The sequence below is a fragment of the Porites lutea genome, chromosome 4, assembly GCF_958299795.1.
Source record: "Porites lutea chromosome 4, jaPorLute2.1, whole genome shotgun sequence".
Lineage (NCBI taxonomy): Eukaryota > Metazoa > Cnidaria > Anthozoa > Scleractinia > Poritidae > Porites > Porites lutea.
Window position 1 is genome coordinate 9,016,814 of NC_133204.1, and position 27,782 is coordinate 9,044,595.

Consider the following 27,782-nt stretch of genomic DNA (forward strand, 5'->3'; position numbering starts at 1 on the left):
CGATTATAGTTGCAGTGTTACAGCTGCAGAGAACTTGGGCCAGACATAATATTCCAGTGGATTTAACAACAACGACAACAACAATATCTTTTACTTAAACACGGTGGGTTTTAAAGCTAATATAGCTCATGGGGCCGTGTAAAAAATGTTAATAAAATAAAATAATAGAAATTATTAAAATTGAATGTATTCAATAAAAGGTGAAATATGCACAATAAAAGATATGAACAGAATTAATAAAAGACGAAATCACTGTCAATTTGGGGACGACCCATTTGCGGTGACTCTTGAGATAACAAGTTAGTCTTTCAATAAGTTAAGTAAACTTTTCATTTTTCCCTCGGTTTCACGGCGCGCTTCAGTCTAAAAGGTCTAAAAAGCATTGGTGCCATCTTTGTGCCTTTGTGTCTCGTTGAAAGCTCTCGGAAAGCTCTCGGAGACATGATTAACCAAGTACAGTATATACAATAATCAGGTTCCAATCTAATCAGCTTTTAATTTTAGATTTAAAAAACAGCATTACAAGATATGAAGTCACACAATCAAAGGTATATGCTGCTTGTGACAATTTACCTCCGACAGGTTTTTGAAAACTTGTGATCAAGATATGGGGCGAATAAAAGTGGATCCCGAAAGGTTCATGGACTGATACTGACAATGAGTGAAGTACTGGGGCTTTTTATTCTAAAACTTGACCATTTTTCGGGATCTCTCGGAAACTAAGGAGATGAGAGCCTTAGCTCTCTCCTTTAAAGTTTTTGGTCACTACGAGTCTTCTGTAGTTAAAACTCGTAAAAATCGTAAAAAAGGGCACCTCCTTGACTTTCTAAACCCTGTCTTAAGAAAAGGACATGCTTTTCAGCATATGAGTTTTAAAAACAAGAAACGGACACATTACAATGCACTCGTCGACCGGAAAGGATTTTTTCTGTTCCTGTCAGTTTGCATTCCAAAGTTGTAGAAGATAACATCAGGACAATCCAATCTCGGCAGCAAAATAGAAGCGTCTCTGATCGTTTATTTGATTTTGAGTTAAGCGTTTAACATCATAATCCTCCAAGCATATCCAAGCTTCAGGTTTCTTTACTTGTGTGTTTGGACAATGCAGATTAACTAAGCTTGCGCGGCAGTTTGTTGTTTAGCAGGCGGTTGACATATATACTTTTGCGCCGTCGTGCTACGTCCTGTGAAAAGAACCTTTTCAAGCTCTTGTGATATTTGATGCGTGCCAATTGTGGTTATTTGACAGGCCATCTATTCACCATTTCCGGTATCTATGAGCATTCTCTTGTACCTCATAAAAACACTCCAGTCGAACGACAAATCGGAAGGTATACGCTACTGGGTGTGATTGTCTTCAAGAATAGGTCTTCAACTAAGTTCAAGCGTCGCTCTGCGAGATCCCTACGCGTCATTCACTTTCGGTATATACTTAAGATATTATCATTGTTTGCCTTTCATTCAAAAGTGGTTCATTATTGAGAGGCCGCGGATTCTTGCTTGAGAGATAAGAGACCACAAGCTTCTCGCGGCTTCCCCCGATCTCTTTACACAACAACGACAACTGATTCCTAACGGAAGAAGCGAGGAAATTACTGATCGTGTGTTTTTTTGTGTCGCCGGGTTTACATCACAAGAGCTTAGCATGACAAGCGCGCGCCCCCGAAGGACATGAACGTGAAAAGTTCCTTTTAACTCGTCGCTAGCTTTTCAAGAGATCAGCGTGAAGAGAAGGTCCCAAGAGAATTGCCTGCTCTCTTTGTTCGGGAATATTGTTGATGATCGGATAATTTTTATGTTGACCGCCCACAGCTCACAACAACTCTGCCCTCGGGCTGCTTCTTGTGTTAGTACGTGTGGTCTGATCGAGCGTAGTGAAACCCTTGCATCGGAGGACGACGCACGTAGATCGATTTTCCGCTCCACTTTAAAGATTTCAGCCAAAGGTTTTGCGGAAATCTTGACTGCAAGCGACGTGCTGACAGAAATATACCACGTCACTCTTCATTAACACCATTATCTAGCCGATTTTGAGCATCATACAGCGTTCTTTCTCTCGGCTTCACATATTCCTGTCCGTGGACTGATTAAACGAAGGAGTAACCTTTGTATAGATCTATCTCAAGATGTATCGAACAGTACAGTTAAGGGAGCTGAATACCTTCATCACTTGTGGCATATGTGATGGCTACCTGATTGATGCTACGACCATTACGGAGTGTCTACACACGTGTGAGTATGCGACCTTCAGTGGTGTTTCTCTGTTTAGATTACCGCATAAATCAGCCTTTTTCCTTTGATAAGTGTTTATGCCATCTTCCGCTGTTTCAGCGCCAACAGTTTACCACTGGGCGATGCGTTTAGGTAGAAGAACCAGTGAGATCGGTCCGCAAGAGTTTTAGAGAGCTCTCCATGCTATATTCATGCTTACAGTGTTGATAATGCTTTTGAATTTTACACAAAGGCCTTTAAAGATTTAAAATTTTCCCCGTCAACAGTCTCCTTGAATGTATGTCATAACTTTCCTGCAAATGCCGGTTATGCTTTATTTATTAAACCGGCAGAAAGAAAACCTCACATATTGTATCTCCCATTCTGTTCGCCGGTCTTGGTACGGAGTCCTCAAGATCTCTACAAACACTATTGTTTGATTTTTCGTTTGCGCAGTGAATTTGGCATTTTACTGTTTGGTTTATTTCATTGTCTACTGGGGTTGATCGCCAAGAAATTGTCGGGTACACTACGTGCGGTAACCAGAGGCTTCTAAGCGTTCCGCGGTTTAACCCGAGGTTTTAAACACAGACGGTGTGTGTACTGATCTTTTAGCGCAAACGACGTGAGTCAAAATCCAGCAGGCAATGAGCTTGACAACAGATGCATTATAACTAGACAGTTGCAGTTGTTTGATCGGGGATACTATAAATTTACTCTCTCGTACAAGTTTGATGCTAAAAATATACCCCTGTGAGTGAGGCGTAGTCCGTTCCATAGATCGCTCTCATCTTCATCTCCCAAAGCCGTCTAAAATCGCCTTGTTAAAATTGTCTTAGAGGAGCGGCTTCGTGCTTGAGTTAATTTGTATTTAAAACCAGCACTTACTCAAAGAACGACACAACCCGCGATCAAGGAAGCGAGGAAAGCTTACGGAATCACTCTTGCCCTTTGCGACTTACCGTCATATGAACTGTTGAACTTATTCATTTCATGATTCATGATACATGTATAACAGTGTATATGCTTTGGCAAAGTGATGTTTATTGGGCTTGTTTGTGCTTTGGTTTGTTCATAGTTTGTAGAAGCTGCATTGTCAAGCGCTTGCAAGAAGACAATGTCTGCCCAACCTGTAAAATAGTCATTCATCACAGCTACCCCATGAACTATATCAGGTGAGATGTTTATGAAGTAGCAGACACTTATCGTGCTTCAAACTAGTGTAACAACATGCAACATTTTATGTGGGCGAAATACAGCTAATGTAAGAAAAATGCTCGATGTGCGTGGGATAGACTTTCACTTCCCTAGACAGTCGCCTTAAATAGACACTGATAGCTTAGAACTCAGCGATTTCAAAATCAATACATTTTCGTGATTTTATGACCGTTTCTTTACTGGATAATTATTTTAAATGAATTTAAAATTGATTGGTTTCTTTTTATGGAGATTGACTCTCGGCGTAAACGAATAGGAATGATTACATCGGTTCCAAGTTTGCTGTGGGATAATTCTACCCCAAATCCTCCGAATGACGTTCTTTCCGAATCTTTAGTAGATTACTAAACTTCCTCCTGCCCAAGGGTGCCCTTTTGTTTAAAATAATTCTAGACAACCTTTATACAAATGTCACGGCTCCAACTATAAACAATCTGCGTTGTATTGCTGTAAAATTTACCTTTTGTAAGCAAATCATGAAAACACCTTTCTGCCATTAAGAGGTTAAGCCCACAATTGCCGTTATCATAGACTAGAGGTATAGCCCAAAGTTAACTACGAGTTTTAGATACAAACAATGGTATTTTGCCTTATTAATCTTTGAGAGAAAATCATGTGATAGATTATTCTGGTCAAGACAAGGATATTCCAGTCCACTAAACGAATTTAAGTGAAATTTAAGCGTTTTATAAACAACTGATTCTACGTGATTATTTGTGTTGTTTCACTTCTCATTATTAGCTATTAGTGCCATCTTAATTATTGATCTATTTATTTATTTTCATTCTAAATTAGACTGGCTTTTGAAATTTAAACTGCGTGGGATTTTTTTCTTGAAAAACGTGATGGGTTCCCTTCGTTCTGAATTCATAGAAATATTGTTTAATATCTTGCAGTTCCGATCGTACAATGCAGGAAATTGTATACAAACTGGTACCAGGGTTACAAGAGCGTAAGTGTACTCATTAATGTATGGCCGATAAAAGAAGGTAGTAAAAATTACTTGAGGAATATACTGAGACCAAAAAGGTGTCGGGTCTACTTCAAAGGGTTCCGCTGGCTTGATATTTTGAAGCAAATCTTTCGTCATCCTTTATATATTTTATTTTTCTGAACGCAACATAAGCTCTAGAGTCTCATTTGCAGTAATTCCGTCTTTGTTGCGTCGAAGAATAATGCTTAACCATGCGGTACCACTGGACACGCTATTTAGCTTAACAAAAACAGCTCTCAACAATTCACTTGACGTTAATGTTTTACCAGCGCTGCAGAGGCGAAATGATCATAGGGCCCTTGCTGTATCAAAACGTAAACATAGAAAATTCGTCTTCGAGGCGCGTGTTCAGCGTTGTAACAACAAAGTTCCTCCAGCTATCACCTTCTTGAAAGTTTAATGATATTTATAGATTTTTGCCCCTGGCTATTAAACTCGTTATCTCAGTATAGGTTAATACTGATAACAATACTTCAATAGGTGTAGCTGCAATAACGCATAAAGGAATCAAAAGAATATGTGTTGCAGCAAGGTTGTTATGTTGCTCGTTCAAGCGTTTCAAAGGCGATAATCGCAACATCAGTGGTCAAAGGCATATAAACAGTTTTCCTGCGGTTTTGGGTTTACCGCGGGGGTTTTCCGTTTTATTCCAGACGTTCCTAATTTCATTTACACGTGTACTTGAAGTGATGATTTGATATCTCTGATACAAAACATATCCGAGGAGTATTTGGTGCCATAGTGGCCTAGAATTTCGTTAGTCCTTTAGGACCTTAACCAACACGAAACTCGGATGAGTACCAAAACGCGAACATGAACCATTTTCGACTTAAATCTCAATGCTTTAAATGTTGTTCTCTGTTAGAACTTTCTCGGAATCAACTTGATGTAGATAATTGCTGTGAATCCATTTTTTTCGCGGGGAGACATCCGTCTTTCTCGAGTGGAAGACTTGAATTTTTCTTAGGGATTATCCTGGGGGCTGTTGAGATTTTAATCTGTAAGCGCCGCAAAATTCCTGCTCAGTTTTCGGAATGGCATAAGACCCTGGAAGTTTCGCAAAGACTCTTAGGCTTTTCTTGGTTTGGGGGATGTGCAAGTTTAGCAGTGTATGATCACTTTCCCTATTGATTTGCTCGCCATTTTAAGGAGAAAGTTAAGTAATCTGATCGAATAATACTGATAACTATGTTCATGCCTTCTAATTTCGTCTGCAGACTTTAAGTAAAGTTTGGTGTCTTTCATTTCATTTCATTTCATTTCATAGCTCCGTTTTAGAATTTTAGAATTTTACTGTAGATTCAGTAGTTGAAAACAACCTTCGTACTGTTCGTAAAACTGTCTATTGCACAGCAGTGCAGGTAGGAGTCTAAAATCATTTCTTTTAATATTGCCTTGAGGGGTCATTTCAACCGTTCGCCGTAAAAGCAATTGCCAACAGACAAATTTGCACGCCTTGAAAGGAAAACAAACTCCCAATTTTGCAGTGATTTTTGAAAGCCATATCTTCTTATATGTTCTCAGCGCACTGCGAATGAACCCAGTATAAATGTTTCCTTTACGAGCTGTCATTGTGGATCGAAAAGGATTTTTATAACATTGTACATTGTACATGTAAATTTGTCCCCGGGGGCACTACCATATTTAGCCAACTATAATATGTAGTGTGCTTTATGAGGAGCTTAGTATTTATAAAATTATATCATCTCCTTTGTGCTCTTTTTATAGGGTCACTTAAAACTCGCTGTGAAGAATCTATACTACTTTTTGACAATCTACCAACAATTAACTTTCACGTCATCCACCTATCTTAAACCAAACATTAGTTGTAGTACCTCAGGAAAGTTTTTGCTCAATTCCTTTATTTTAATTTTCTTCCCCGTTGCCTTAAAAGAAATGATTTCCAAAACAGGTTCTGGGCGGATTTTTTAAGAGTCATTGTGCCGCCATGATTTAAGACCGTAATCCTTTGACTTCTAATAGGAATTTGCATCTTATTTCTCCCCATAATAGCCTTAAATTTAACATTAAGATCGTTAGAGTAGAGGAATTGAGCTCTAAAGGTAAACTTTGATGTCTGGGCTGAAGACAAAAGCTTCCTATAGGTTTTTTTGGCAGAGTTATATTAGCCTTCGTGGCAGGCGTCCACAGGGATGTCATGGGTGGAGAGAGGGGGGAAAGATGTCAACTGTAGGAGAAGACCCTAGGAAAGAGGTTGGAAAGAAGTCTGAGAGGAAGCGGGAGAAAATGTCCCTCTTCTCCCCTCCATGCCCCCCCCCCCTCCCCCCCTACCCCTTTCGACGCCTGCAAGGTAGACTGGACAAAAGGAAGTACGTTTGGAAGGGAAGAGAAGGAATCCGTCTCCCTTTTCCATTTTGACGTCTTTTCTCTCCCTCTTTGTTTTTGGTCAAACAGCAGTTAAATTGTAACTTCCTTCAAGAAACAAGCCTTGAGAAGCATCAGTTCAATTGATCTTTGTAATAATACAAACGGGGATCGTACAAGTCTTATCATGGGTATTGAAAAATCAAGTTAAAGTTAATATTTAGTTTACCTTGCCATGCTTGCTCAAAGTTTAAATCCGAGGGCGAAAAAGACAGGACTAAGATCAATTTGCTATTTTTTACCCATAATGTATTTATGAAACCAGTGCAACCTTAACACAGATGTCCTTACTTGACGGCAAACTATAGAGCGAACAAAGTGGTCTTTTGGGCGACCCTCCCATCCGGCGACAGCATACCGTTATTCAATGTCATCCTGTATTTTTCGCGAAACGAAAGAACTCGCGAGTTCTGTAATCTGTGATCTTGTACTCAAACATTTTTTTCTTTCAAATTGAACTGAGGACTGTTAATTTAGAAAACACTGAAACCTAGAAGATGTCTGAACAATGTAGTTAATACAGGAGTTACTGAGTTAATATCATTATGAAGTCCTTGAGCAACAGAGTTTGTTTACCAAGCCGAGCTTACAACACGTCGCGAGTTTTAAAATTTCCACAAAAATCAAAGACTTCCGGATTTTATTAATTTTAATATTCTTCTGAATTTAATGGTATGTGAGAGAGTGCGGGATCAGTATTTAGAATGGCGAAAACAACGCTGTGTTCACAAATTTTATCGACTCATTCTTTTGTTAATGTGTTCGCTTGGTAGGTGAACTTCAAAGGCAAAAAGAATTTGAAGTAGCCATGTTTATGTACCGCACAGGAGAACAACAAAACGCCTTCAATGCCATGAATTCAACGAAAACGATCGGTAAGATACATTTCATATATTAGGTCCCTTGGAAAGTAACGGACGTCTTTCTCTAGCCTGCAGGACCGTTCACCACTTACCAGCCTGCGTGGCACCCCTTTCGGCGCATACTAGCCACTCACAATTCCCAAATTTAGGGCTTACTTGCAGGGCAACTTACCCCGCCCCCCCCCTCCCCCACCCTTTCCCAACCAAATTTTCCCTTGGATAAATCATTGGTTGACACTACACTGCGTAAGTTATGGACTGTGAGCAGTCTGTTATTTTTCTACTCATATGAGCACAGCATTCGTCGCCGATGACAGGTTATGACTTAGAATTACAAGGTGGTTATCAGTGCAGTGTGGATGTGTTACCCACTGCAATTAGTCACATTAAGAAAAACCTACTGTGACGCTCGCCGTCTCTGTCGTGTACAAATCTAAATGTTTGTCTTGCTATACTTAACGTTGAAGCTGGCACACACTTAAGATCACTTTTAAAAGTTGCCGCTTGTGAACGCCATTCCTGCGAGTTTTTCTCTTTCTTTTTATCAAGGTTAACATCGCGAAAAGTTAACATCTCTTTTTTCTGTTTTCAAGTGTTTAGATTTGTTATCATTTAGATAAGGTCTCGCTACAATCCCGGGGGCGGGGGGAGCGCCGCCCGAAAGGGGTACCTTTTTCAGGCTTTAGTTTTATGAAAGGGTAGGGATTTCACTAGTTGCAGTATTCGACAGGATAGGGAAATGTAACATTTCGGTATGTAAAAGGACCTTAAGGGCTAACAGAAGTTTTTTGAGGCTGTGAAAAAAGCCGAAAAAATTTTTCCGCTTTTGTGTTTTATTCATATTTAAAAGACGGTGTATTGACGGTAGTTAAAAGGGGTGCAAAGTTGTAAACTAGATATATAAAAGGGGTACCTTTTCTGCCAGAAATGGTATATAAAAGGGTAAGAGTTTGGACCTCGGGGATCCCCACTGGGGTTACCATAGTATCACTGAACCCCTTTTACTTCCAGGGAATCGGACAGGTATTTAACTTCTTTTGGTGCTTTTTGAACAACCGGGGCCTGCTTTTTAACACTTAGGGACCGGGCAGAAAGATTTTGCCTCATTTCCTCCGACTTTCATCCAGGAAGTGCTTTTTTTTTTTCTAATTGGCTCTTTTTTTATTTTTTCCTTTGGAGCTTAAAGAGAAACGTAGCAGTTTACTATTCATGAGTTCTGAGCTATTTTCACAAACATGCTCTTGTCTTTGTGCTAGAAATCATGAGAAATACTCGAAGTTTTGTTGACTTAAGGTGATGTTACACAAGACGATTCGCAACGACGATTTTAAGCGAAACAGTGCGTGGCAATGTTGGAACAATGTTGCAACTGTTCGAAACTACGTCGCAACAATATTGTAATGCTGTGTTGCGCTACAAATAGTCGTTGAGAATCGTTCCGTGTAACATCACCTTTACTAACCACTGTAACGTTGAAAACTGCTTTTTAATCCTTTAAGTCCCAAGCGCCTCAATCTTCTCCCAACAGCATTGATACACAATCAAGACTAAAAGGTTATGAGAATTAATAAAATGATCACGAAAGACGCTATTAAAACGTGACGTTTCGGCGACTACATTATCAAATGCAAGTGAAAGAGACACGAGCCGCCACCTCCATCTTCGCATTGACGAGCACAGATACTCCGCAATTGGCAAACACCTCAAAGAAAAACCTCAACAAGAGCCAACTAATCCCGAGAACGTTTTAAGATCCTTAAGAAATGCCGAGGAAAAATTGAATGCCTCATTTATGAGATATTGTTGTAAGGAAAAGAGACCAATCTTAAACACTCATTACCGAATCCATTGCAGCAAAACTTTTCACTATTCATTCTTTTGTTCTTCAAATTTAATGTTGTGTTTCACACCTTCGTTTCCTATAAATATCCTTTCATAGTCCCTTTCATTTCCATTTAATAATGGTGACATGTCGTCGCCGAAACGTCATGTTTTAAGAGCGTCGCTTTTTATCCTAAAATAAATGATCACGAAGGGAGAAATGCTTTAATTTTTATCAAATTCTCCCAACTGATTGTGTGAAGAAATGCACAGGGATCAGTGAGGAGAATTCGTATGCAGATATTAGGACTTAGGGTTAACGTTATTTGTGTAACTCGATTTTAAACAGCTAACAATACCTCACCATCATCATCAAATACGTCAAACGAGAAAGAGGAGGAGAATCAAGACTATCACCGTGGAGACGAGCAAGTGGCAATATGCATGGAATGTTACCGGTGCGTTGTTTCTTTACAATTTTTTCTGCTCATGAAGTACGAACTGCGTAATCCAAGTCAATATTGGAGGGTCCTCAAGAACAAACTTATTAAAGCTAACAAATCCCTACTTATCCTTAGAAGGCTGCGCAAAGAGGGGTACAATCAGTCAGAAATAGACCTTCCCTTTAATACATTGGTCTTACCTAATAGTAGTTATGCATTATTTGTCTGTGCTGCTTCCGATACCGATCTTACACTTGTGCAGTGTTTCTTGGACCGCTGTTTTAAGAGGAAATACACGTCTAAGCCTGTAAGTGTATATCATTTCTTAGAGAGGCGAAATCACAAAATTTTTGGAAAAGTTACAAACTCTGCAGGACATCCACTCTTATCTATAATGCCTCTTACCGTCCAGGTACCATCTTAGGAAAGAAACTTGTTATAAACCTAAGATTAATACTATGCGTTTTAATAACTCTTTGTTAACCGTTTAGTTTTTAGATACGAATTAGCTAGGTAATATACTAGATTTTGATTCTTACTTTTTACCTTTTTATACTTCTTACTAGATGTAAAATTTCTTAAATACACTTGTAACAGGAGATAGTATGTATTTTTGTCTTTTGACTAATAATAATAGTATTATTATTATTATTATTATTATTATTATTATTATTATTACTATTATTATTGTTATTATTATTTTTATTATTTCAATAGGATTCTTAAAATTCAATCCCGTCATCCCGCCCAAAGTTTTCGCTCAATCCCGAAATCCGTAATGGTTATTTTGGGCATCCCGCATCCCGTGAAGACTTTCAATCCCGAATCTCGCGCTCCAATTTTTATTTGCCAGTTACAAATCCTGAAACCTAGCCTGCGTGGCAGGCCCCAATTATTCAAATAAAGCAAATCCCGCACCCCGAAAAACCTATTGTGGACCCTCATATTGGTAGTTTTCTGTCTTTTACATTGTACTTTTTGAACAGCTGGCTAAAACTGGAAAAGCGTCAACATTTTCTGAAATATCATTCTCTCTGTAATTCTTCATAGGGCCAATGGAAAATATGCACTAAAGGTGAGACATTTTACTTTCATTCATATATTTTAACTAAATTCCAGGAGGCACCAAAGCTCGAATTAAAGTTGTATTAAGTTAAGACCTTTTTCGTTGATTCGATCCGTAGAATGGATCAAAAAGACTGCGGTGTAGGATTCCGAGATTCCTAGTAAAACTGGGACGTTTAAACATCATCTAGGACAGCTAAGGGAGCCTAAACGTTTCAGTACGTTTATAACTCATAGACTCTCGTGTTGATTATTTTCCGCAGCCATTAACACGGAAATACCTAAGATTATCATCTCAAGCGACTGTGTTACATCTTAAAAAATTCCTTGCTAAGAAGTTGAGTCTTAAAGACCACAAAGATGTAAGTAATGGATTGTTTTCTTGTCTTCGTTGGGTTCAAGTTAGTATAGATTTGTGAACAGTGATTTTTTTCAAAGTATCTGCGACTAAATTGAGAAAACGACCGACATTTCGCTACGCCAGCACTGGTTTCCCCGCAAAATGACTTCTGAGGAAGGAGCCCAGAAATTCCATACTGATGACGTGTCACTACCCAGATCTTGGTAGTGTTTCTGATTGGTCGTGCTGCGAGGGAAATTTGGTCAGCCAATCAAAAGCACTACCCAGATTTGGATAGTGTCACGTCATCAGTATGGAATTTCTGCAGTCGCTCCTCAGACGTTATTTCGCGGGCAAACCATCAGTTACGTAGTGAAATCACGGCTATTTTCTCACGTACGCTAGCCTAAACTCTTCAAGATTCCTTGTCAAATTATTATTAAAATCACTGATGAGCAAGTGCTTTTCTTTTCCACCAACAAGTAAAACTCCTGCGAACCAAGAAAAGGTCTTCAAGTGACTTCTTGGAAGGTTTATCTCATGGCACCATTGCCCCTCCTCGTCCTTTCATCGTACTCAAAACAATCGTAATGGTTTCAGTGCATGGTTAATTACTCCTTGACAAAACTCTAATTTTTGTCCAAACTGCTTTCCAAGTGCCACTTAAGGTGCTGATTTCTCTCTTTGTCGCCGCAAAGCTTAGAATGATACTGTCTTTTTGTCACAGAGGGACTTCGTTAATCTTGTCTGGGTTTGTTTTTTAGGTGGATATTCTTTGTAATGATGAGATCCTTGGCAAGGACCACACGCTTAAATTCATTTGCGTTACACGATGGAGATTTAAGGTATGACCATTTATAGTAACAAATGCTTATTTTAGTTTTTTTCTGACAAACTTTTTCCACCATTCGGCTTTGTAAACACGTACCATTTTTCGGTATACTAGTTGGGTCTAGGTAGATATGAACTGATGTGATAACTGTTTTCTTGTTTGTAGGGTTGCCCTCTATTGCTCCACTACAGACCAAGTCTCAAGTTGTTCTAGTCAGTGGTAATTGCAAATGGTTATTTATCACAGCCGAGAAGGACTGGCTTGGATGCACTAGCGGTCGAAAACATCGCCCAGAAGAACGCACAAAGGAACAATACACCATCGGCGATTAAATATAACAAGGAGCAGAGGTTTTCCTGCTGGTTGAATGTTACATTGAAATCCATAATGGATGAAATTCGTATCATTGATACAAAACTTTGAAGTATTTTGCTTAGCTTTTGCAAAGTTCTGTCGTTTGACCGCGGTGAACGGGTGACGTCACATGAATGAATAGGAACGAGGCTAAGGAACTGAGGAACGTCTGCATGCAAGAAAACTTTTCATTTACCTCTTAATATTAATTGCTCGGTTATCCTTTTTAAAGGCCTGGTAAGAGGAACGCGTTGAGGTCTACCAATGGTTTACAGTTTTAAAGTTTGTTCTTTGTCCATGCAGAGCGGGCAATTGCTTTAAAATTACGTTTCATATTTGCGCAGAGGTTTTAAAGAGCCATATTGTTGACGTTTCAGTCTCAGCTAAAATGAATATGATTCGTAGGGTTTATAGGAATATAGTTTAATCTTTGAGGACGCTAAATATTTATTGTACAGTATACGCGATATGCATTGGCACGCACTGAATCTATGGGCCCAAAGAGAATAAATACTATTTTTATTAGTGAGTTGTTTTCATTACCGCCTTAAATATGGATAAGTCTTTCCACGCCTTAGCCGTAGATTTCCACGTAAAGCAACGTGCACACGAACGCAACAACTGCCAACAATGTTGCGTCCGTTTGCGCGTAGCTTAATGTACCCACAGCCCCTGATCACGGGTGGTTCCATGAAACTCATCACCGATTTCCGTATCAACAGATAGAAATCATTTGATTGCTACCGATTTACGTCGATTTACTACTCCGGGTACAGTATTTGATCAATTTGCTAGGCCAACGCTCAGCCCGCAATTATTTCTGGGTTAGTTACTGTGGACGCGTCGGTCATCTATTGGCCAATTTTTTCCCCCGTCCCTAGTAACAATCCCAGAAGTCTTTGCGAAAGTGTACTCGACCCAGTTTCCTCTCGATTCTAAAGTGACGCATTGCATAAAGCCTGGTTTTCACTAGCGCATAAGGACAAGCACATGTGTAAGCAAGTGATAACAGGGTCGACATAAGCATAAACACAAGAAAAACGGACAAGTTCGTTATTCTTGTGCTTTTGCTTATGTCGTAGCTTTGACTAGTGAAAACTCAGTGCCTCCTTTACACTATGATCAAACATTCTAAATTTGAATAACCGTACATTGAACACGTGAGTGATAGTATGTTATAGTTAAGAAAAGCAAGAGTATAACAGCTGCTGCAGAATCGAAATGTAATCATTCCGTTTTGCGCATAGAAACCTCACAGTCGAGGACTCTTTTCACATAAAATGCCTCCTTTAACTCAGTAGTAAACAATTAAGCAGAACGGATAAACAAACCTCTTGCTTTATTGTGCAAGTTTGCATATTCTGTATGACAATATATTAACGAATTTTCCATGAATATTATATCTAACCTACAACGTACGGGTCTTATCCAGAGGAGAAGAAAAACTAATGATACAACCGTGTATCTCTCTCTTCAAAAGAACCTATGGAAACAAGTGCCACCAAACTCAACACAACATGATGGTTCCTATAAAGTTATAATCGGGGTTACAGGCGTTTCACTGTTCAGGCACCGCGTTCAATTGCGACCTGTTGGGGGAAAGGGCTCTAACAAGTGCGAACGAATGAGGAGGGAGGGGGTAGGAGGAAGAAGGGGACAGAGAGTGTTGAGGGGGAGCTCTCACCTCGCTCCCTTTCTCTCAACATCAAGCTCCCCTGGGAGCCCTTACACAGGTAACCGGTCCGTGAGAGACTTTGTGGGAGCTCTCTTCCTTCCCTCACCACCCCCCTCCCCCCATCCCTAAAATATGAAGAACTCCATTGACTAGCTCACTGTTCGTCAGGTAGGTGCCCGATTTGTGGTTTTCCCCCTACCTTCACTAATCTCCTCGTTACAGCACAAAAAGAGTTCGCAAAAAATCTACTCTATGAACAATAGACTTGATTATAGTAATACATTTCGGTGGCTATTAAAAGCCAGCGATCTAACCAAAGCCTTGTTGAACAACAGGTTACAGGCTCTTAACATTCAAACGACTGGACTTCAAAATGGAGTAAATTCATTTGTAGGCAATGTGACCAACAACGATAAACTCTCAGCTGAAGTAGTTATACAGTCTGCTACACAGCCGTTTTTAATGTCGTCACGCAACGCTCCTCCCAGCTAGTGGGGAGGAGCGTTGCGTGACGACACTAAAACCGACTGTGTAGCAGACTAGTAGTTATAAGGTTTTCATCTCATTTTTTTTTTCATGACAGTCCCGAAAGGGACGATGAATAGCAGGCGCTGGGAGCTACCAGAGGACATCTTGTCTTACTGTACTTTTTACGCCGGGCCTCGAACACGGTAATGCAGGACCATTGGCGGCTGCTAAAAACAAAAGAAGAACAAGAAAGATGGATGCAGAGACTTAACGTCCACAATTAGCCTGCGAATGGCAGACGTTTCTCCTCGCTCACCGCCGCTGAGGGACGTTTCGCGAAACGTCTCTCAGCGGCGATGAACGAGGAGACGTTCCCTGTTCGCAGGCTAGTACAAAATACAGTAAACATGTAACCTTAATACTGTGACTATCTAGTCATTTTCTAGCAAAGAACTTATCTTAGACGGCAAGGAATTCTTGCCGTTCCTTTGCAGAAATTAGGCGGTTATAAATATCCTTACGCAAAAATAGTATATCAACAATTAAATTACACCTTGTAAGAGAGGGACTTGACTGCAAAGTGCAGCCAAGTTAGCTGAAGAGACCGGTAAGAGTAGAAAAAAGGCATCGCCTTAAACGACAACGGATATTTTTCAGTCTTTTTTCGATTGAAAACCATGGACCGGTTGATTTCCACTGGAATTTCTGGCTTCTTTATGCAAATAGTAAGAACCCAAGATAGATAGTTTAGATACCTTGAATATTTACTTCCGTCTTAAAGGATTCCAGTCTTCGTGCCTACTTATTTACTTCCGCTAAGGTCCGAATACCTTTTCATAATGCACAAAGGTGTGGCACAGCAGAACCTATCCGATATCATGTGATCCTCGAAAGTGGTTTCGAGATCGGCGCGGCGAGGCGATTCGCAACGACGATTTTTAACGCAACACAGCATTGCAATATATATAATGTTGCAACCACTTGAATCAATGTCGCAACAACGTTGCAACGCCGTGTTGCGCTAAAAATCGTCGTTTCGAAACGTCTCGTGTAACATCACCTTAAGATCCAACGACGCAGCGGCAACGAGAACGTCAAAAAAACAATAGGTTTAATGAGCAAAACAACAACTTTGCACGTGTAGCCTACTTTTTTTACATTTCTGAGCCGTGTTTGCACGACTACGACGTGAAAATACCAAATTTTGCGTTTTAAGGTGATATTACACGGGGCGATTCGCAACGACGATTTTTAGTGCAACACAACATTGTTGCGATATTGTTTCGAATAATTGCAACATTGTTCCAACATTGCAACGCTGTGTTGCGCTAAAAATTGTCCTTGCGAATCGTCTCGTGTAATATCACCTTTATGTAGAACGTAAAGGTGATGTTACACGGGACAATTCGCAACGACGATTTTTAGAGCAACACCAGCGTTGCAATGCTGGAACAATGTTGTAATCGTTCCAAACAATGTCGCAACGATATTGCAACGCTGTGTTACGCTAAAAATCGTCGTTGCGAATCGTCTCGTGTAACATCACCTTAAACAAGCAACGACGAAATTTTATTTCTCTTTCTGAACTTGGATATCAGGTCCCTTTGAATTCAACTTCCGGGGGATTCGCCTACATTTCAAACAATAAGTGGGTTATAACTGCGATAAAGACTGACACTTCCGTCAAGTACAAGCAGAAGGTGACATGAAGAATAAAGTTTTGGCCCCTTTTTAGTGTTGGCGCCAAAGAATTTAAAATACAAATTTACGAATGCAACATCGTGGGAAAGTTAGAACTTTTGTGATCCTTTCTTGCGCGTATTCTTGTGTTACCCTCTTTTAAACATGTGGCGTAACGTTGCAAAGATAAACACAAGGAAGTCATTTCCTTGCTTACAATGATAAAACAAACATTTTATTATCTCACGTACCTTGTTTAACCATTCACTTATCCAAATAAATTTCATCGTTCTGAATGGGTGTATGATATGTTCATTGCACAGAATTTCCACCTGTATGACATGAAAAAAAACAGGTACAGGAACATCTTCTAATATATAGAGCGTTTTCACTCACGTGGCCAGCATCTAGGCAAATTTTTGGAAACCATAAAAAGCGTTTGCATAGGAAAAGTTCGTCTCACACAGGACTAGCTTGGTACATGGCTGCCGTTTCCTTGTTTTGGGAACCCAATATGGCGGCCGTGACGTCACGTGAAAACACTCTATAGATTTAACCAGAGCAAGGCCAAAAGCGAAGTCTTTCTGTAGTAAGTCAACTTTTACCATTAGCAAGACGCAAAATGAATTCCCCCTGAAAAAATGGATCTGAGCTTGCAAACAATTGAAAACCATTATCTGGTCAGCACAGACCTTAACACCTAACTTGTACACCTAAGACCGCAATACAGTCATCTGACACTGGTCAGGGGATACCTTTTTGCGACAGCTGTCGATTGACCAATATAAAATTTAACACGGATTCTGGACTCCAAGCTAGTAAGTGTGACATATCACATTCACTAACATGTGGGGGGGGGGGGGGGTGGGGACGATTTTGTCACAACCAAATTTCTTAGATGCATAGATAACCAAATATTCTCACTCATGGTGCTCTGTTGCACTTAACTATCATTGCTAAAAAGGAGAACAAAGGCTCCTGTATTTAGGAAGTCTGACTACACTGAATATTGTACAATGAGAATAATCTTCAGCATTCCGTGCACTGGAAACTAACCTGTTTTTCACCTGGAATATTGAGTTTCATTCTCAATAACTTCTGGAGTTGGACGACCATCATTCTAGCCGAGCAGCGCAAGTATTTCTTACTGAGTATCTGCAAAAAACCGGCAAATCAAAATAAATACATGGGAATTGTGCTCCTTCAAGAATATCTATAGGTTAGGAATACTTGCTTAAATCAGGGTCAAAACTAATAAATATTATAATGACTAACTATGACCGACAAATCACAGCAGATGTGGTCAGTTGAAGAAGCAATCATCATAGAAACATGTCAGGAAACATGTAGCTTCAAGCCTGCAAATACAGCCTGGTGAGAAGCGAGGAGAGACTGTTATACTTGCAGGCTACATGAAGCCTTTGCAAATCCATGGTTTACACGTAGTTTTAATAATTCCTGCAGTTGTTTCAAGCCAATCAAACAACAAAGCAACGTGCCAAAAGGGCAGAACAATTATTATTGTGATATTATTTTTGATCCTTCGTTGAAAACTGCTCTTCTGAGAAATTAGGCACTGGGAAAATATTTTTAATGAATTATAACCTGCACAGGAGGTACATTTTTAAGTCTCTCTCGTTGTCACCACAGTTGATTTTTGAAAGCAAAGGAAGATAAAATTTAGAGAGAGTAGAAAGTGCAAATTATCTACAAACTGTGGGTTAGGCTTAAGACAAAAGGTTGAAGATGTGATGGGAGGGACAGAGGGAAAGAAAATATCCCCTGCCCCCTTGATCCCTTTTCTCCAACTCTTGTGACTTGCATTGCACTACAAACATGAGCTCTCTCTAGTGCTTACCCCCCCACCCCCACCCCCAACATCCCAGGAAAAAAACAGGGGGGCCAGGCTAGATATATGAATTATTATGGACTAAACATGAAATAATGATGGCTGTACATTTCAGCTTTACAAAAACAGGACTTTCTCTTGCTGGCCTAACACGGGAACTCCCACCAATCAGAACACAGGATTCACTTTTGGATTAGTCCAGTTACTAAAACCTTTGCACCAATGCAAGTTACTTAGAAAGAAGGTTTGGTGTTTCAATTTTAAAAACAAATTCAATGACAATTTACCCCCACAGTTTCTGTTGTTCTACTTTCTTCTGTGTCATCTTCATTTTCTTCCACCTTGCTGGAAAAAGAAGATTAAGGATAAAATTCAGTCTACAGTGTTCCTTTATAAGCTGCAGATCTTAGTTTTAAAAGCAAAAAAGGATGGCGCATTATAGTGACATTCCCAGTGTTTTTCATGGGGTTGTGAGTGACAAAAAGACAGAGACCAGGGGCACCCAACGAGAATATAGTTCAAAACCACTTAAACATAGCATTGTTGAACGTATTTTAGTATTAAAACGGTAGATATAGGCACATTTTTATCCCCTAAAAATTTTTCATCTGTTCGAATTTCCTAGCCGAAAGTCTAGTGATCCAAACATTGTAGCGATCAAAACTTACCTTTTCGAAAATTTCAGCCAGGAAAAAGGCTCCCGAAAATTCTAGGTGACCTTTTCAGGGTAAAAATCCCTTTAAAATGGGCATTTAAACCATTTTTTAGATGTTCGAAAATCCTAGCAGAGGCAGGCAAGCAAGAAATTTTACAACAAATGTTCAGAAAATTCTAGATCTCAAATCATCTTCTGAACCGATATTTTCCAAAAATTGCCGTTGGGTGCCCCTGAGAGACTTGGGAAGGAAGACATCTGACATTTTAAGACTTCCTCCCTATATTGGAGAATCACAATGACCTTTCTTCATATCTTTCAACACAAAGTGACACTTGTTCATCATCTCTGTACATGTTTCTGTTTTCAGAGTAGTCTCTCTTGACTACGTCCTCCACTGGCGGTCTTTCATTCTCATTTTCATCTGTAAGACACAAAATATATAAAACATCAGATAGACTAAAAGATAGAACAATAGAGCTACAGTGTGGCACGAAATTTTTGCGGGAATTTATGTTTGCAGATCAGCGATTTTTTTGTGTTTTTCTTGCTGGGAATTAATTTTTGCAATTTGCAGAAAGTCCTGGACAAATCATTGATAATGTTTTTGATTTTATTGACAACCTGCAATGGAAATACATATTTTCAAACAATACTACTTACTTATTTTTGTTCTGATTTTTAGTTTTGAGGCCTCTGGAAGATGAATAAAGACTTAAAAAGCATGATGAAAATTTCCACCTTTCTTTCCATTTTTGCCACTTTCAAGCTGTTTTGTCAGAAACTTTTTTGGCCACAATTTTCTTTGCATAAGAAAACAGTACTTTCCATGCTCTGATTATCGTGACTTGAAAGCTGAAATGAAATTTTGACGTCCATGATTTCTGATTACCGTATTTATTCAAATAAGCGCCCAAACTCGAATTGGCGCCCACCTCGAATAAGCGCCCATCCTAAAGGCAGAAAAAGTTAATAAGCGCCCAGCCTCGAATAAGCGCCCACCCCTCCTCCTCCCAATCAAACTCAAATAAGCGCTCACCCCCACCCCACCCACTTGAGTGAATAAATTCTAATAAGAGACTTTCCCAAGGACGGAGTTTTCTTCAGAGTATTTTACAGAGACCTTGCGTTGTTACTTCTTCGCGTTTTCTTATTAGCATCTATTGTTTTGTTGCAAAATAAACTTACTTCACTTGCTGAAAATGGTGACAATTTAATAAGCGCCCAGCCTCGAATAAGCGCCCACCTCGAATAAGCGCCCACTCTCAAGGTCCAAAAATTAAATAAGCGCCCAGGGCGGGTTAATCGAATAAATATGGTAGTTATTTTTTGGTCTGTGAACTGTGCCAGAGACCCCTCTGTACGACCACCATGTAACTTATTAGGGATCAAATTGCTTAATTATGAGATATAAGATCTGTTAAGAGATTATGGAAAGTCAGTCTATGTTCATTCGAACTTGTTTTGGCTCTGAAGTAACAAAACCAGTTCAACAATAATGTGATTATTATTATCATGGATTAAGTGGCTATAGTTTCAAAAGAATGTGCTGTTTTGTGCTGATGGTTTGTTCAATCCAATGATCAGCTGAATAAAAATAGGCCACCACAACTCTACCAGCAAATCTAAAACTGATAATGATTTTTCTGTAACATTCTCTTTCACCAGTAAACAAACTATGACCCCTATGTAATTTAGCAAAAAGTATTTATTACCTGGACGCTTTATTACTGCCATTCCTCTGGACTCATAAAATTCTCTCCTTCTTGCCTCTTCAGCTATTTAACAAATGGAAATGTACAGTTTGTTTGAAAAATTAATTGACAGAAGTTTGAGGTAGTTAAAATCTTGATTCAACATATTTTTTTTAAGGTTGGAACAAACTAGGCAACATGTTGCTGCAACAAATCAGTCTTGTGTACAGGTGAGGCAACAAGTTGTGTGACATGTCACAAGGATAAATTGCCTTCTAAAATTGACCCTACAACAGAATTTTCTTGCCACAAAAAGTCACAAAAATTCAATCTGACTTGATTTTGTTCAACTTGTTGCAGTGAAAACTGTTTGCAGAGTGATGCCACTACAAGTTGCAGCATCCTGTCACCTTGTGTGTTCTGACCTTGAACATTCTTTTCCTCAACTAGACCAGAGATGTTTTATAACAATATTGTGAATATTTGAGCAACTAATACCTTCAGTGATCCCAGGAACCAGTTTGGCCACAATGTCTTGCATTGTTCTGTCTAACCTAAAAAATTTCAGACATCTATTTAATAAACTAACATGATGTTGTTGATCAGGATGCCTTAGGGTCCAGTAAATGTTTCTAGTTCAAATACTTATTCAAATCCTTAACATCTGTGTCATTCATCTCATTACTAGTTTTCTGACCAAATTAATCATGAACTTCCCATAATTTTGTGGTGCTGTTTAAGCATCTAGCCTAGATATACTACTATTCTGCTATCAAGATGCAAACCTCTAGAGTAAAGGAGTGTACAGATGTTTTTATAAAAACCCCAAACTGATGACACATCACTACCCAGATCTGGGTAGTGCTTTTGATTAGCTAAAGCAAATTTCCTAATTTTTTAGCACCACCAATCAGAAGCACTACCCAGATCTGGGTAGTGCTTCTGATTGGCTGAGGCAAGTTTCCCTGCTAGTACAACCAATCAGAGGAACTAGCTAGACCTAGGTAGTGACACAACAACAGTATGGAATCTCTGTGCTCATTCACCTGACGGTATTTTTCTGGGAAACCAGTGACAGAATTGCAAAATGTTGGTTTTTTCTCAGGCTACTTAAAATATCCTGTTATTTTATGATTTACCTGATATTAAAGAGAGGCTGAGTCTCATGTATCTGAAGATTGCACATTGGACAATTTTTGCTGGTTTGGAAGTACTTCACAATACAGCTTTTACAAACTAGAATGAAAAAAAAAAACAATCAAGTTCAGTCTTCAAGAAATATGCAGTGCCCTTAAATTCATTACTTTTAAAGAGAGGTTTAATTTCAAACAGATCGTAGCTGTTAATATGATTCTCGATGAACTCAAAGCAGTGCCCTTATTAATTTGATATTTCTTCGTTTCAATGCAGTATTAATTCAAGGGTAACTATCAATCACATAAAAAACATCATCAAAGACACAACAATGTCTTTCAAAATTAAAATACAAAAAGTTCTCTTCCAAAAAAGAAAGAAGGGAAGAAAGCACAGCAAAAGCAACATCAATAAAGCTGGCCCCAGTTGTTCAAACGTTGCATAGCACTATCCACCTGATAAATCACTTAATCCAGCTGATAAGTATAAGGGAAACCAATTGCGTTATCCACTAGATAGATTCTTATCCAGTGGATAGCGCTATCCAACATTTAAACAACCGGGGCCAGAGGAGTAAGTGCCCAGTTAGGTGTGGCATCCCCATAGAGGTAAACAACCCTTCTTTGCTTTATACTTGGAATTATAATCAGACAAGCTACTCTTTCCATTAACAGTGGCTACCGTATTAATTCAATTATACACTACGGCATTTATTAAATTTTTAGTGTTTCTAATACAACATTTATTCAAGGGCGGCGTTTATTTCAACATCACATTTTTCAAATCGCTGACAACAGTTATTATTTTAAATCATTTGTGAATATTATGTAATTTAAAGGTTCCAATGTCTCCCTTATTTTGCTGACATAGAATCGTATATGTCTGGATGGTGTAAATTACTAAGTTGTACCGAAGTTTTTCTTATTATCCTCGAGTAAATGTCTCATTCTTCTGATTAGGTGCAGTGTTTATTCGAGGGTGGCATTTATTGGTAATTTTGTGTCCATCTGTGGCGTTTGATTGAGGATGGCGTTTGTTCGAGGGAAACGTTTATTAGAGGGCGGAGTTTAATCGAATAAATATGGTATTGGTTTGTGTTTTATTAATTGTGACGTCAAAGGTTTTTTAGTACAATAATGCACCTATCAATGTAATGCCGGCGGGGGGGGGGGGGGGGGGGGGGAGGCAGGGCATAGGGCGGGGATTTGACTTTTTTCAAAAATTTGCAATCAAATTCCCTGCCCACGGGCAAATCATTCCAGTCAAATCCAACCAAATTTCCCCACCCCAGGCTGCACATTGCTGTCAATCCCAAGGCAGAACCTAAGAAAGGCACAATAAAAATATCTCCAAATAAAACTCTGCAATCTTTTATAAACGTTGCTACATCACCAAAGATACATGTTCCTGTTACAGCTGCAATTATACATTTTAACCATAATCCGTGTTACACTGCGTAGAATACATAAACCTTTAGGAGAAAGTCCACATTTTGTAAGTCTAAATTTACCGTTCTTAGTAAAGGGTACAAAGAAAGTCAGTTTTATAAGTTTACAGTGATTGTAGTGAATGAGCCATACACTAATCAATTGTACTTGCAAAAATCGACTTGGTTTCTCTTTACTTCCGTTTACTTTGATAGCACAGTATATTAAGAGGTTCAATTGATCAAAAACACGCTAAAACAAACAAAATTTGAAGACAAAACAGTGAAATCCACTCAGCCTTGGCTTGTTCTCATTGGCCTCCATGACTTCCTGATCTTTTCAAACCATATGGCGCATGAGTGAAACGTGGAAGCGGGAAACATATGTTCGGTCTCAGTCTTTTTCGTCCAACTCGGCAGTCAAATATCTCCACATCCGGCGAAGAAAGATTCAAATATCCCTTCCCCCGGGAGAACAAGATCAGTCAAATGCCCTACCCCAGGGACAACAAAGACAATCAAATCCCCACCCCATGCCCTGCCTCCCCCCCCCCCCCCCCCGCCGGCATTACATTGATAGGTGCATAATTATTAGATGACAGCTATTCCAGAGACAAATAACAACATTGTGGGATGCAAATTTTTGCCACAATAAATATGCATTATTGCCCAAGAGCGAGTTCAAGGTAGCTGGATATTGATTGTTGTATTTTTATGGACCAAGGCAAAGATCACAAAAAAGAAAGGGCCAATATCCAGAAGCCATCTTGAATGAAGAAGCCTTGTCAATAATGGATATTTTATTGTATGGCCAAAAAGAGAACTTTTTCTTGCAAGATCAATGTGGGAAAGCCCAAACGGGCAAGATGAGCCTTGCCCGCTTTGGTATCAAATTAGAACAAGGATTTGCCTCATCTTGCCCACTTGCAGATTCAGCCATATAATAATTCCAGGTGTAAAACAAAGTTAATTTTTTGAGCAGATGCCTACATGTGTGGAGACATTCTGTGATGGTTGTGGCATCAACAAAGTAACCTGCACAGAGACTGCACACAACATGAGGATTTAGATCACGGATTTTTATGACAACCTGCAAAAGAAGATAAAATGTGCATAGTCAATACGACAGACAGCATGAAAAACATTTCATCCTTTTCATACTCACTGTCCTTTTTTTTCATGCTAGGAGAGAGGAAAGCCAATCTAAGGACATAAGCTTACAAAGTCAGTTTTCTCTGTGTCTACAGAAAGCTCATGCATTTTTCCATTAAAGTTGCTTGCTTGATGCATTTGGACACTAGGTAACATAGACCTTGGACACATTTATTTGACCAAGAGAAAAGGGATCTTGTGTACTTTAGACAACTCTCTGCCAAGTTTTGGTCATCACTATTTAACAATTATTCCTCAAGCCCGAATGGGCTCTGAGTCAATAGCGCATGAGGCTGAAGGCCGAATGGACTATTGCCTCAGAGACCATGAGGGCGAGAGGAATGATTGTTTTAGTAAAATTCAACTAGTTTCTCAAAAATATCAAGAATAAAAAATTTTTAGCTACTTAAAGCTAGACTTTAATCCTTTTTTGCCGCCAAAAAACTGGTGCTTTTCGCTACTAGTGGGCTATAACATATAGCCTAGTAGTAGCTCAATCAATAAAAATGCAGCATTGATAATAGACCACTAGTTGGATTTTACTAACAACTGATATGCCGTTGATACATCAGCCGACACTTAGTCAAAATGGGGTTGAATTTCAGTTGACATGTTGGCCGACACATCAACCGACACCATGCCAGGACAGAGACTTACTCAGAGAAGGTTTACCAGCCAATCAAAATGACCTGTGGCATAACCTTGGGAGACAAGTTGTTTTCAGGGGTGTAGTGTGAGATTTTGAAGGTGTATGCACATGGGGAAGAAAAGTTGTAGGCCAAACCAGCCCAACCTAGGGGGGGTCTAGGAGCATGCTCCCCCAGAAAATTCTTAAATTTAGGGTCTCAGGAATGCCATTTTCAGCGTTTTTCACGGGACATTTTCAGCAAATTAGTACACAGCAAAATGCAGAAGTCAGTTGTTCATTTTACTCATCTCTGGTGTTGTCGGTAAGGTACAATGTTTATGGGAAAAAAAGGTCAGTGACGCCATCAGAATTATAGAATAATAAAAAGAAAAAGGAAATGCTAACACAAAGACACCAATATAGTGTTTAATACGTATCAACCATCCTGATATAATGATAACGAATGCTTTTTCAGAAAAGAATAATTTTTTTTCTATATTTCAGCTGTACATGTATGCATGGGCGTATGTGCATACATGGATGCTATGCTTCTGGTCTTTACTTATACTCTGAAACTGTAATTAAAGGGCTCTGTGCAAGAAATTAACGTCACCATAATCTGATTGTAAAGGACTGCAAAGTTACAAAAATATGCAGTTTGGTTTCGCTTTCAATACAGAAACATTTTTGCCAACAGTTCCACCTTGGCTTGCCTATCATTTCCCAAAAAATCACGCATGCAAAACACAAGTCATCCACTTTACAATCCGCAACAATATATTACCTCGTATGAGAGAGACATGCCTGTCAAGTGACATATAAAATAAAATGTTGACTGACACTGAGCTGACTAATGTCAACTGACATATCAACCAAGACTTGGTCAACATGTCGACCAATAGTCCGCCAATATGTCGATAAAGACATGTTGACTGAGTATCAGTTGATGGTGTCAACCAGTACTCGGCAGAGGCGTACCTTAAGTCCAAAAGATCCGAGAAATGCTTTTTATACAAAGTTAACCTCTCTTATGGACACTGGTGATCTATAGAAAAATTGGTCAGTGCAGTCTACTCTGAGAGCCCACTTTATACAGACACCTAGACAACATGGACACTCTGAGCATGTCCGTCAGCTGTCCTTACCAACCAGGTTGTACTGTACTTAGAAAGAAATAGAACAGGGCAAATACAGAAGACTTCACACATGAAGCTGCAACCAAGCGGAGACATCGTCATATATATCACCTGACAGTCTTGCAGCATCCAACTTTTTGCAAGTTTCCTTGACAACAGGAGACCTCCTTAAATATTTGGTGAGGTTTTGTGAGGTTGTAATTTTATTGCTTATTCCGCGAGTTCAATCTATCAATTTAAAATGTTCATACTTGGAAATATGATAACCTTTAGCTGCGGCCTTCTTCAAATTCTATTGATATGATCGAATTCACAGAAATTCGTCGCCTTCATTTTGACTATGACTTCCGCATCGTGTCTTAGTCATCTTGAAGAAGCCGTTGGAGAGAAAAGCTGATTGACAGCTCGAGCCTTAAAGTGAAATACTCCGTTCTCATCGTATAGTTAACGTAAATATTGCTTTTCTTTTAATATTACATAAATTAATCGATTTTACCTCCTTAGAGTCCATTCTCTTTGGTTTAGTCTACAAGAACGTCGTTCCTCAATGTTTCCGCCATTTTGCAATGATGTCGTCTCCAGGTTCCAGGCGTCCAAAATCAGTTGGGCCCCACTGTCTATGGCCTGGAACGATCACGTTTTCAAAACAAAACTGCAAAGTTTGTTTGTTTGTCTCTCGTTTGTTTTCATTTTCGTTGGTTTGTTGGTTTGTTTGTTGGTTTTTTTTTACCATATTTGATATAAAAAGGAAATTAAACTAGTAATTGTGTCAATAACAAAATGCTTGAATCTGATTGGTTCAGCCGGTTTTGCTATTGTGACTCCAAAAGTGTCCAATTACCAGGAGCTCGTAATGGGACAGGTCAAATCCGACAGTTAAAGAACCAATGAAAATCAAGTAGCAAATGCCACTAGCCAGTGAAATTTAACTACATAGCCCATGATAACCAATCAAAACCTATGAAAAAATAGTGACCAGGTAAGTTGTCCAGCTTCAACAGGAAAAGAAAAATGGATGAAACTAACTGGTCTGGTGACTTTTACTCAGATATTTTTTCTTAAGGCTTTGCACTTGCACCTTGCAGGCTTTGACAGCTTGTTAATTTTAAAAAAGTACACCATGTTGTCGGGCTTCCAACTTCCGACAATTTTATACAAAGTTGTAAGCGATCATGTTTTTGCTTTGGAATTAGCCTTTTCCAGGCGTTCAGATCGTGGAGACGGCGCAAAGCGATGAAGCGCCTGGAACAGGCTACTTTGGAATGTTTCTCTTTCATTAATAAATATTCCCAACCTCGTTCCCAGGGCGCTTTTTCCTACGGGGAAGTTAGCAGGGAAGAGGTTGTAACGGACGGACCATTAGAAAAGTTGTTCGGGGGGGGTGGTGGAAGGGCAATTTTTGAGCCGCAGGAATTTTTTATCAAATTCCTTGTATGAATTTTTTTTAGGCCATAGCATGAATATTTTTTAGGATTATTGGCGTGTATGAATTTTTTCATTTAATTTTCCCTTGCGCGAATATTTTTTTTTGTACAACGTCCGCTTCCCCCCCCCCCCCCCCCGATAAGTTTTCTAATGGTCCGTCCCTAAATATTCCAGAACTGACATTCTCGCATTTTGTTATTTACACAATTAATTAGGGGCTCGTAATTCAAATCGGCTTTGCGCAACGCGCCCGGCCGATTTGAAATTACTCGACCGGTTATTCCCTGAATTGTACTCCACCAGAAACTCATAACCCCTTATGGGTTTCTGACTC

At 39.3% G+C, this 27,782-nt stretch overlaps 2 protein-coding genes across 3 annotated transcripts; one reads left to right on the forward strand and one right to left on the reverse strand.

Moving 5' to 3' along the window:
* Positions 1-1,279: 1,279 nt before the first annotated feature.
* On the forward strand, positions 1,280-13,051 carry LOC140935690 (polycomb group RING finger protein 3-like). Its single transcript, XM_073385258.1, has 9 exons — positions 1,280-2,232; positions 3,290-3,386; positions 4,326-4,381; positions 7,582-7,683; positions 9,842-9,950; positions 10,986-11,010; positions 11,264-11,362; positions 12,105-12,185; positions 12,338-13,051. Exons 1-9 carry the CDS (start codon positions 2,127-2,129, stop codon positions 12,383-12,385), a joined length of 723 nt encoding a protein of 240 aa, XP_073241359.1. The 5' UTR covers positions 1,280-2,126; the 3' UTR covers positions 12,386-13,051.
* A 1,697-nt stretch (positions 13,052-14,748) lies between these two features.
* LOC140934841 (polycomb group RING finger protein 1-like) lies at positions 14,749-26,643 on the reverse strand. Of its 2 annotated transcripts, none has more exons than XM_073384400.1 (10): positions 26,520-26,643; positions 24,098-24,197; positions 21,687-21,783; positions 21,046-21,101; positions 20,569-20,631; positions 19,157-19,277; positions 18,486-18,543; positions 17,406-17,504; positions 16,601-16,681; positions 14,749-14,893 (listed from the first exon to the last, which is right to left on the reverse strand). In XM_073384400.1, the coding sequence occupies exons 1-10, from the start codon at positions 26,532-26,534 to the stop codon at positions 14,852-14,854; spliced, it is 732 nt and encodes a 243-aa protein (XP_073240501.1). In that variant the 5' UTR covers positions 26,535-26,643; the 3' UTR covers positions 14,749-14,851. The 2 variants fall into 2 exon arrangements, with proteins under 2 accessions (XP_073240501.1, XP_073240500.1); XM_073384399.1 differs by having other exon boundaries at positions 14,749-14,896.
* Between the last annotated feature and the right edge of the window lie 1,139 nt (positions 26,644-27,782).

Excerpts from the sequence above, each read along its gene's own strand:
- LOC140934841 (XM_073384399.1), bottom strand. Across the intron at positions 16,682-17,405 it reads ATATTCCAGGTGAAAAACAG|GTGGAAATTCTGTGCAATGA; the intron begins GTTAGTTTCCAG and ends CATGTCATACAG. Across the intron at positions 14,897-16,600 it reads TAAGTGAATGGTTAAACAAG|CAGCCGCCAATGGTCCTGCA; the intron begins GTACGTGAGATA and ends TTTTGTTTTTAG.
- LOC140935690 (XM_073385258.1), top strand. The coding sequence starts at position 2,127 with ATGTATCGAACAGTACAGTTAAGGGAGCTGAATACCTTCATCACTTGT. Across the intron at positions 3,387-4,325 it reads TACCCCATGAACTATATCAG|TTCCGATCGTACAATGCAGG; the intron begins GTGAGATGTTTA and ends AATATCTTGCAG. Across the intron at positions 4,382-7,581 it reads GGTACCAGGGTTACAAGAGC|GTGAACTTCAAAGGCAAAAA; the intron begins GTAAGTGTACTC and ends TTCGCTTGGTAG.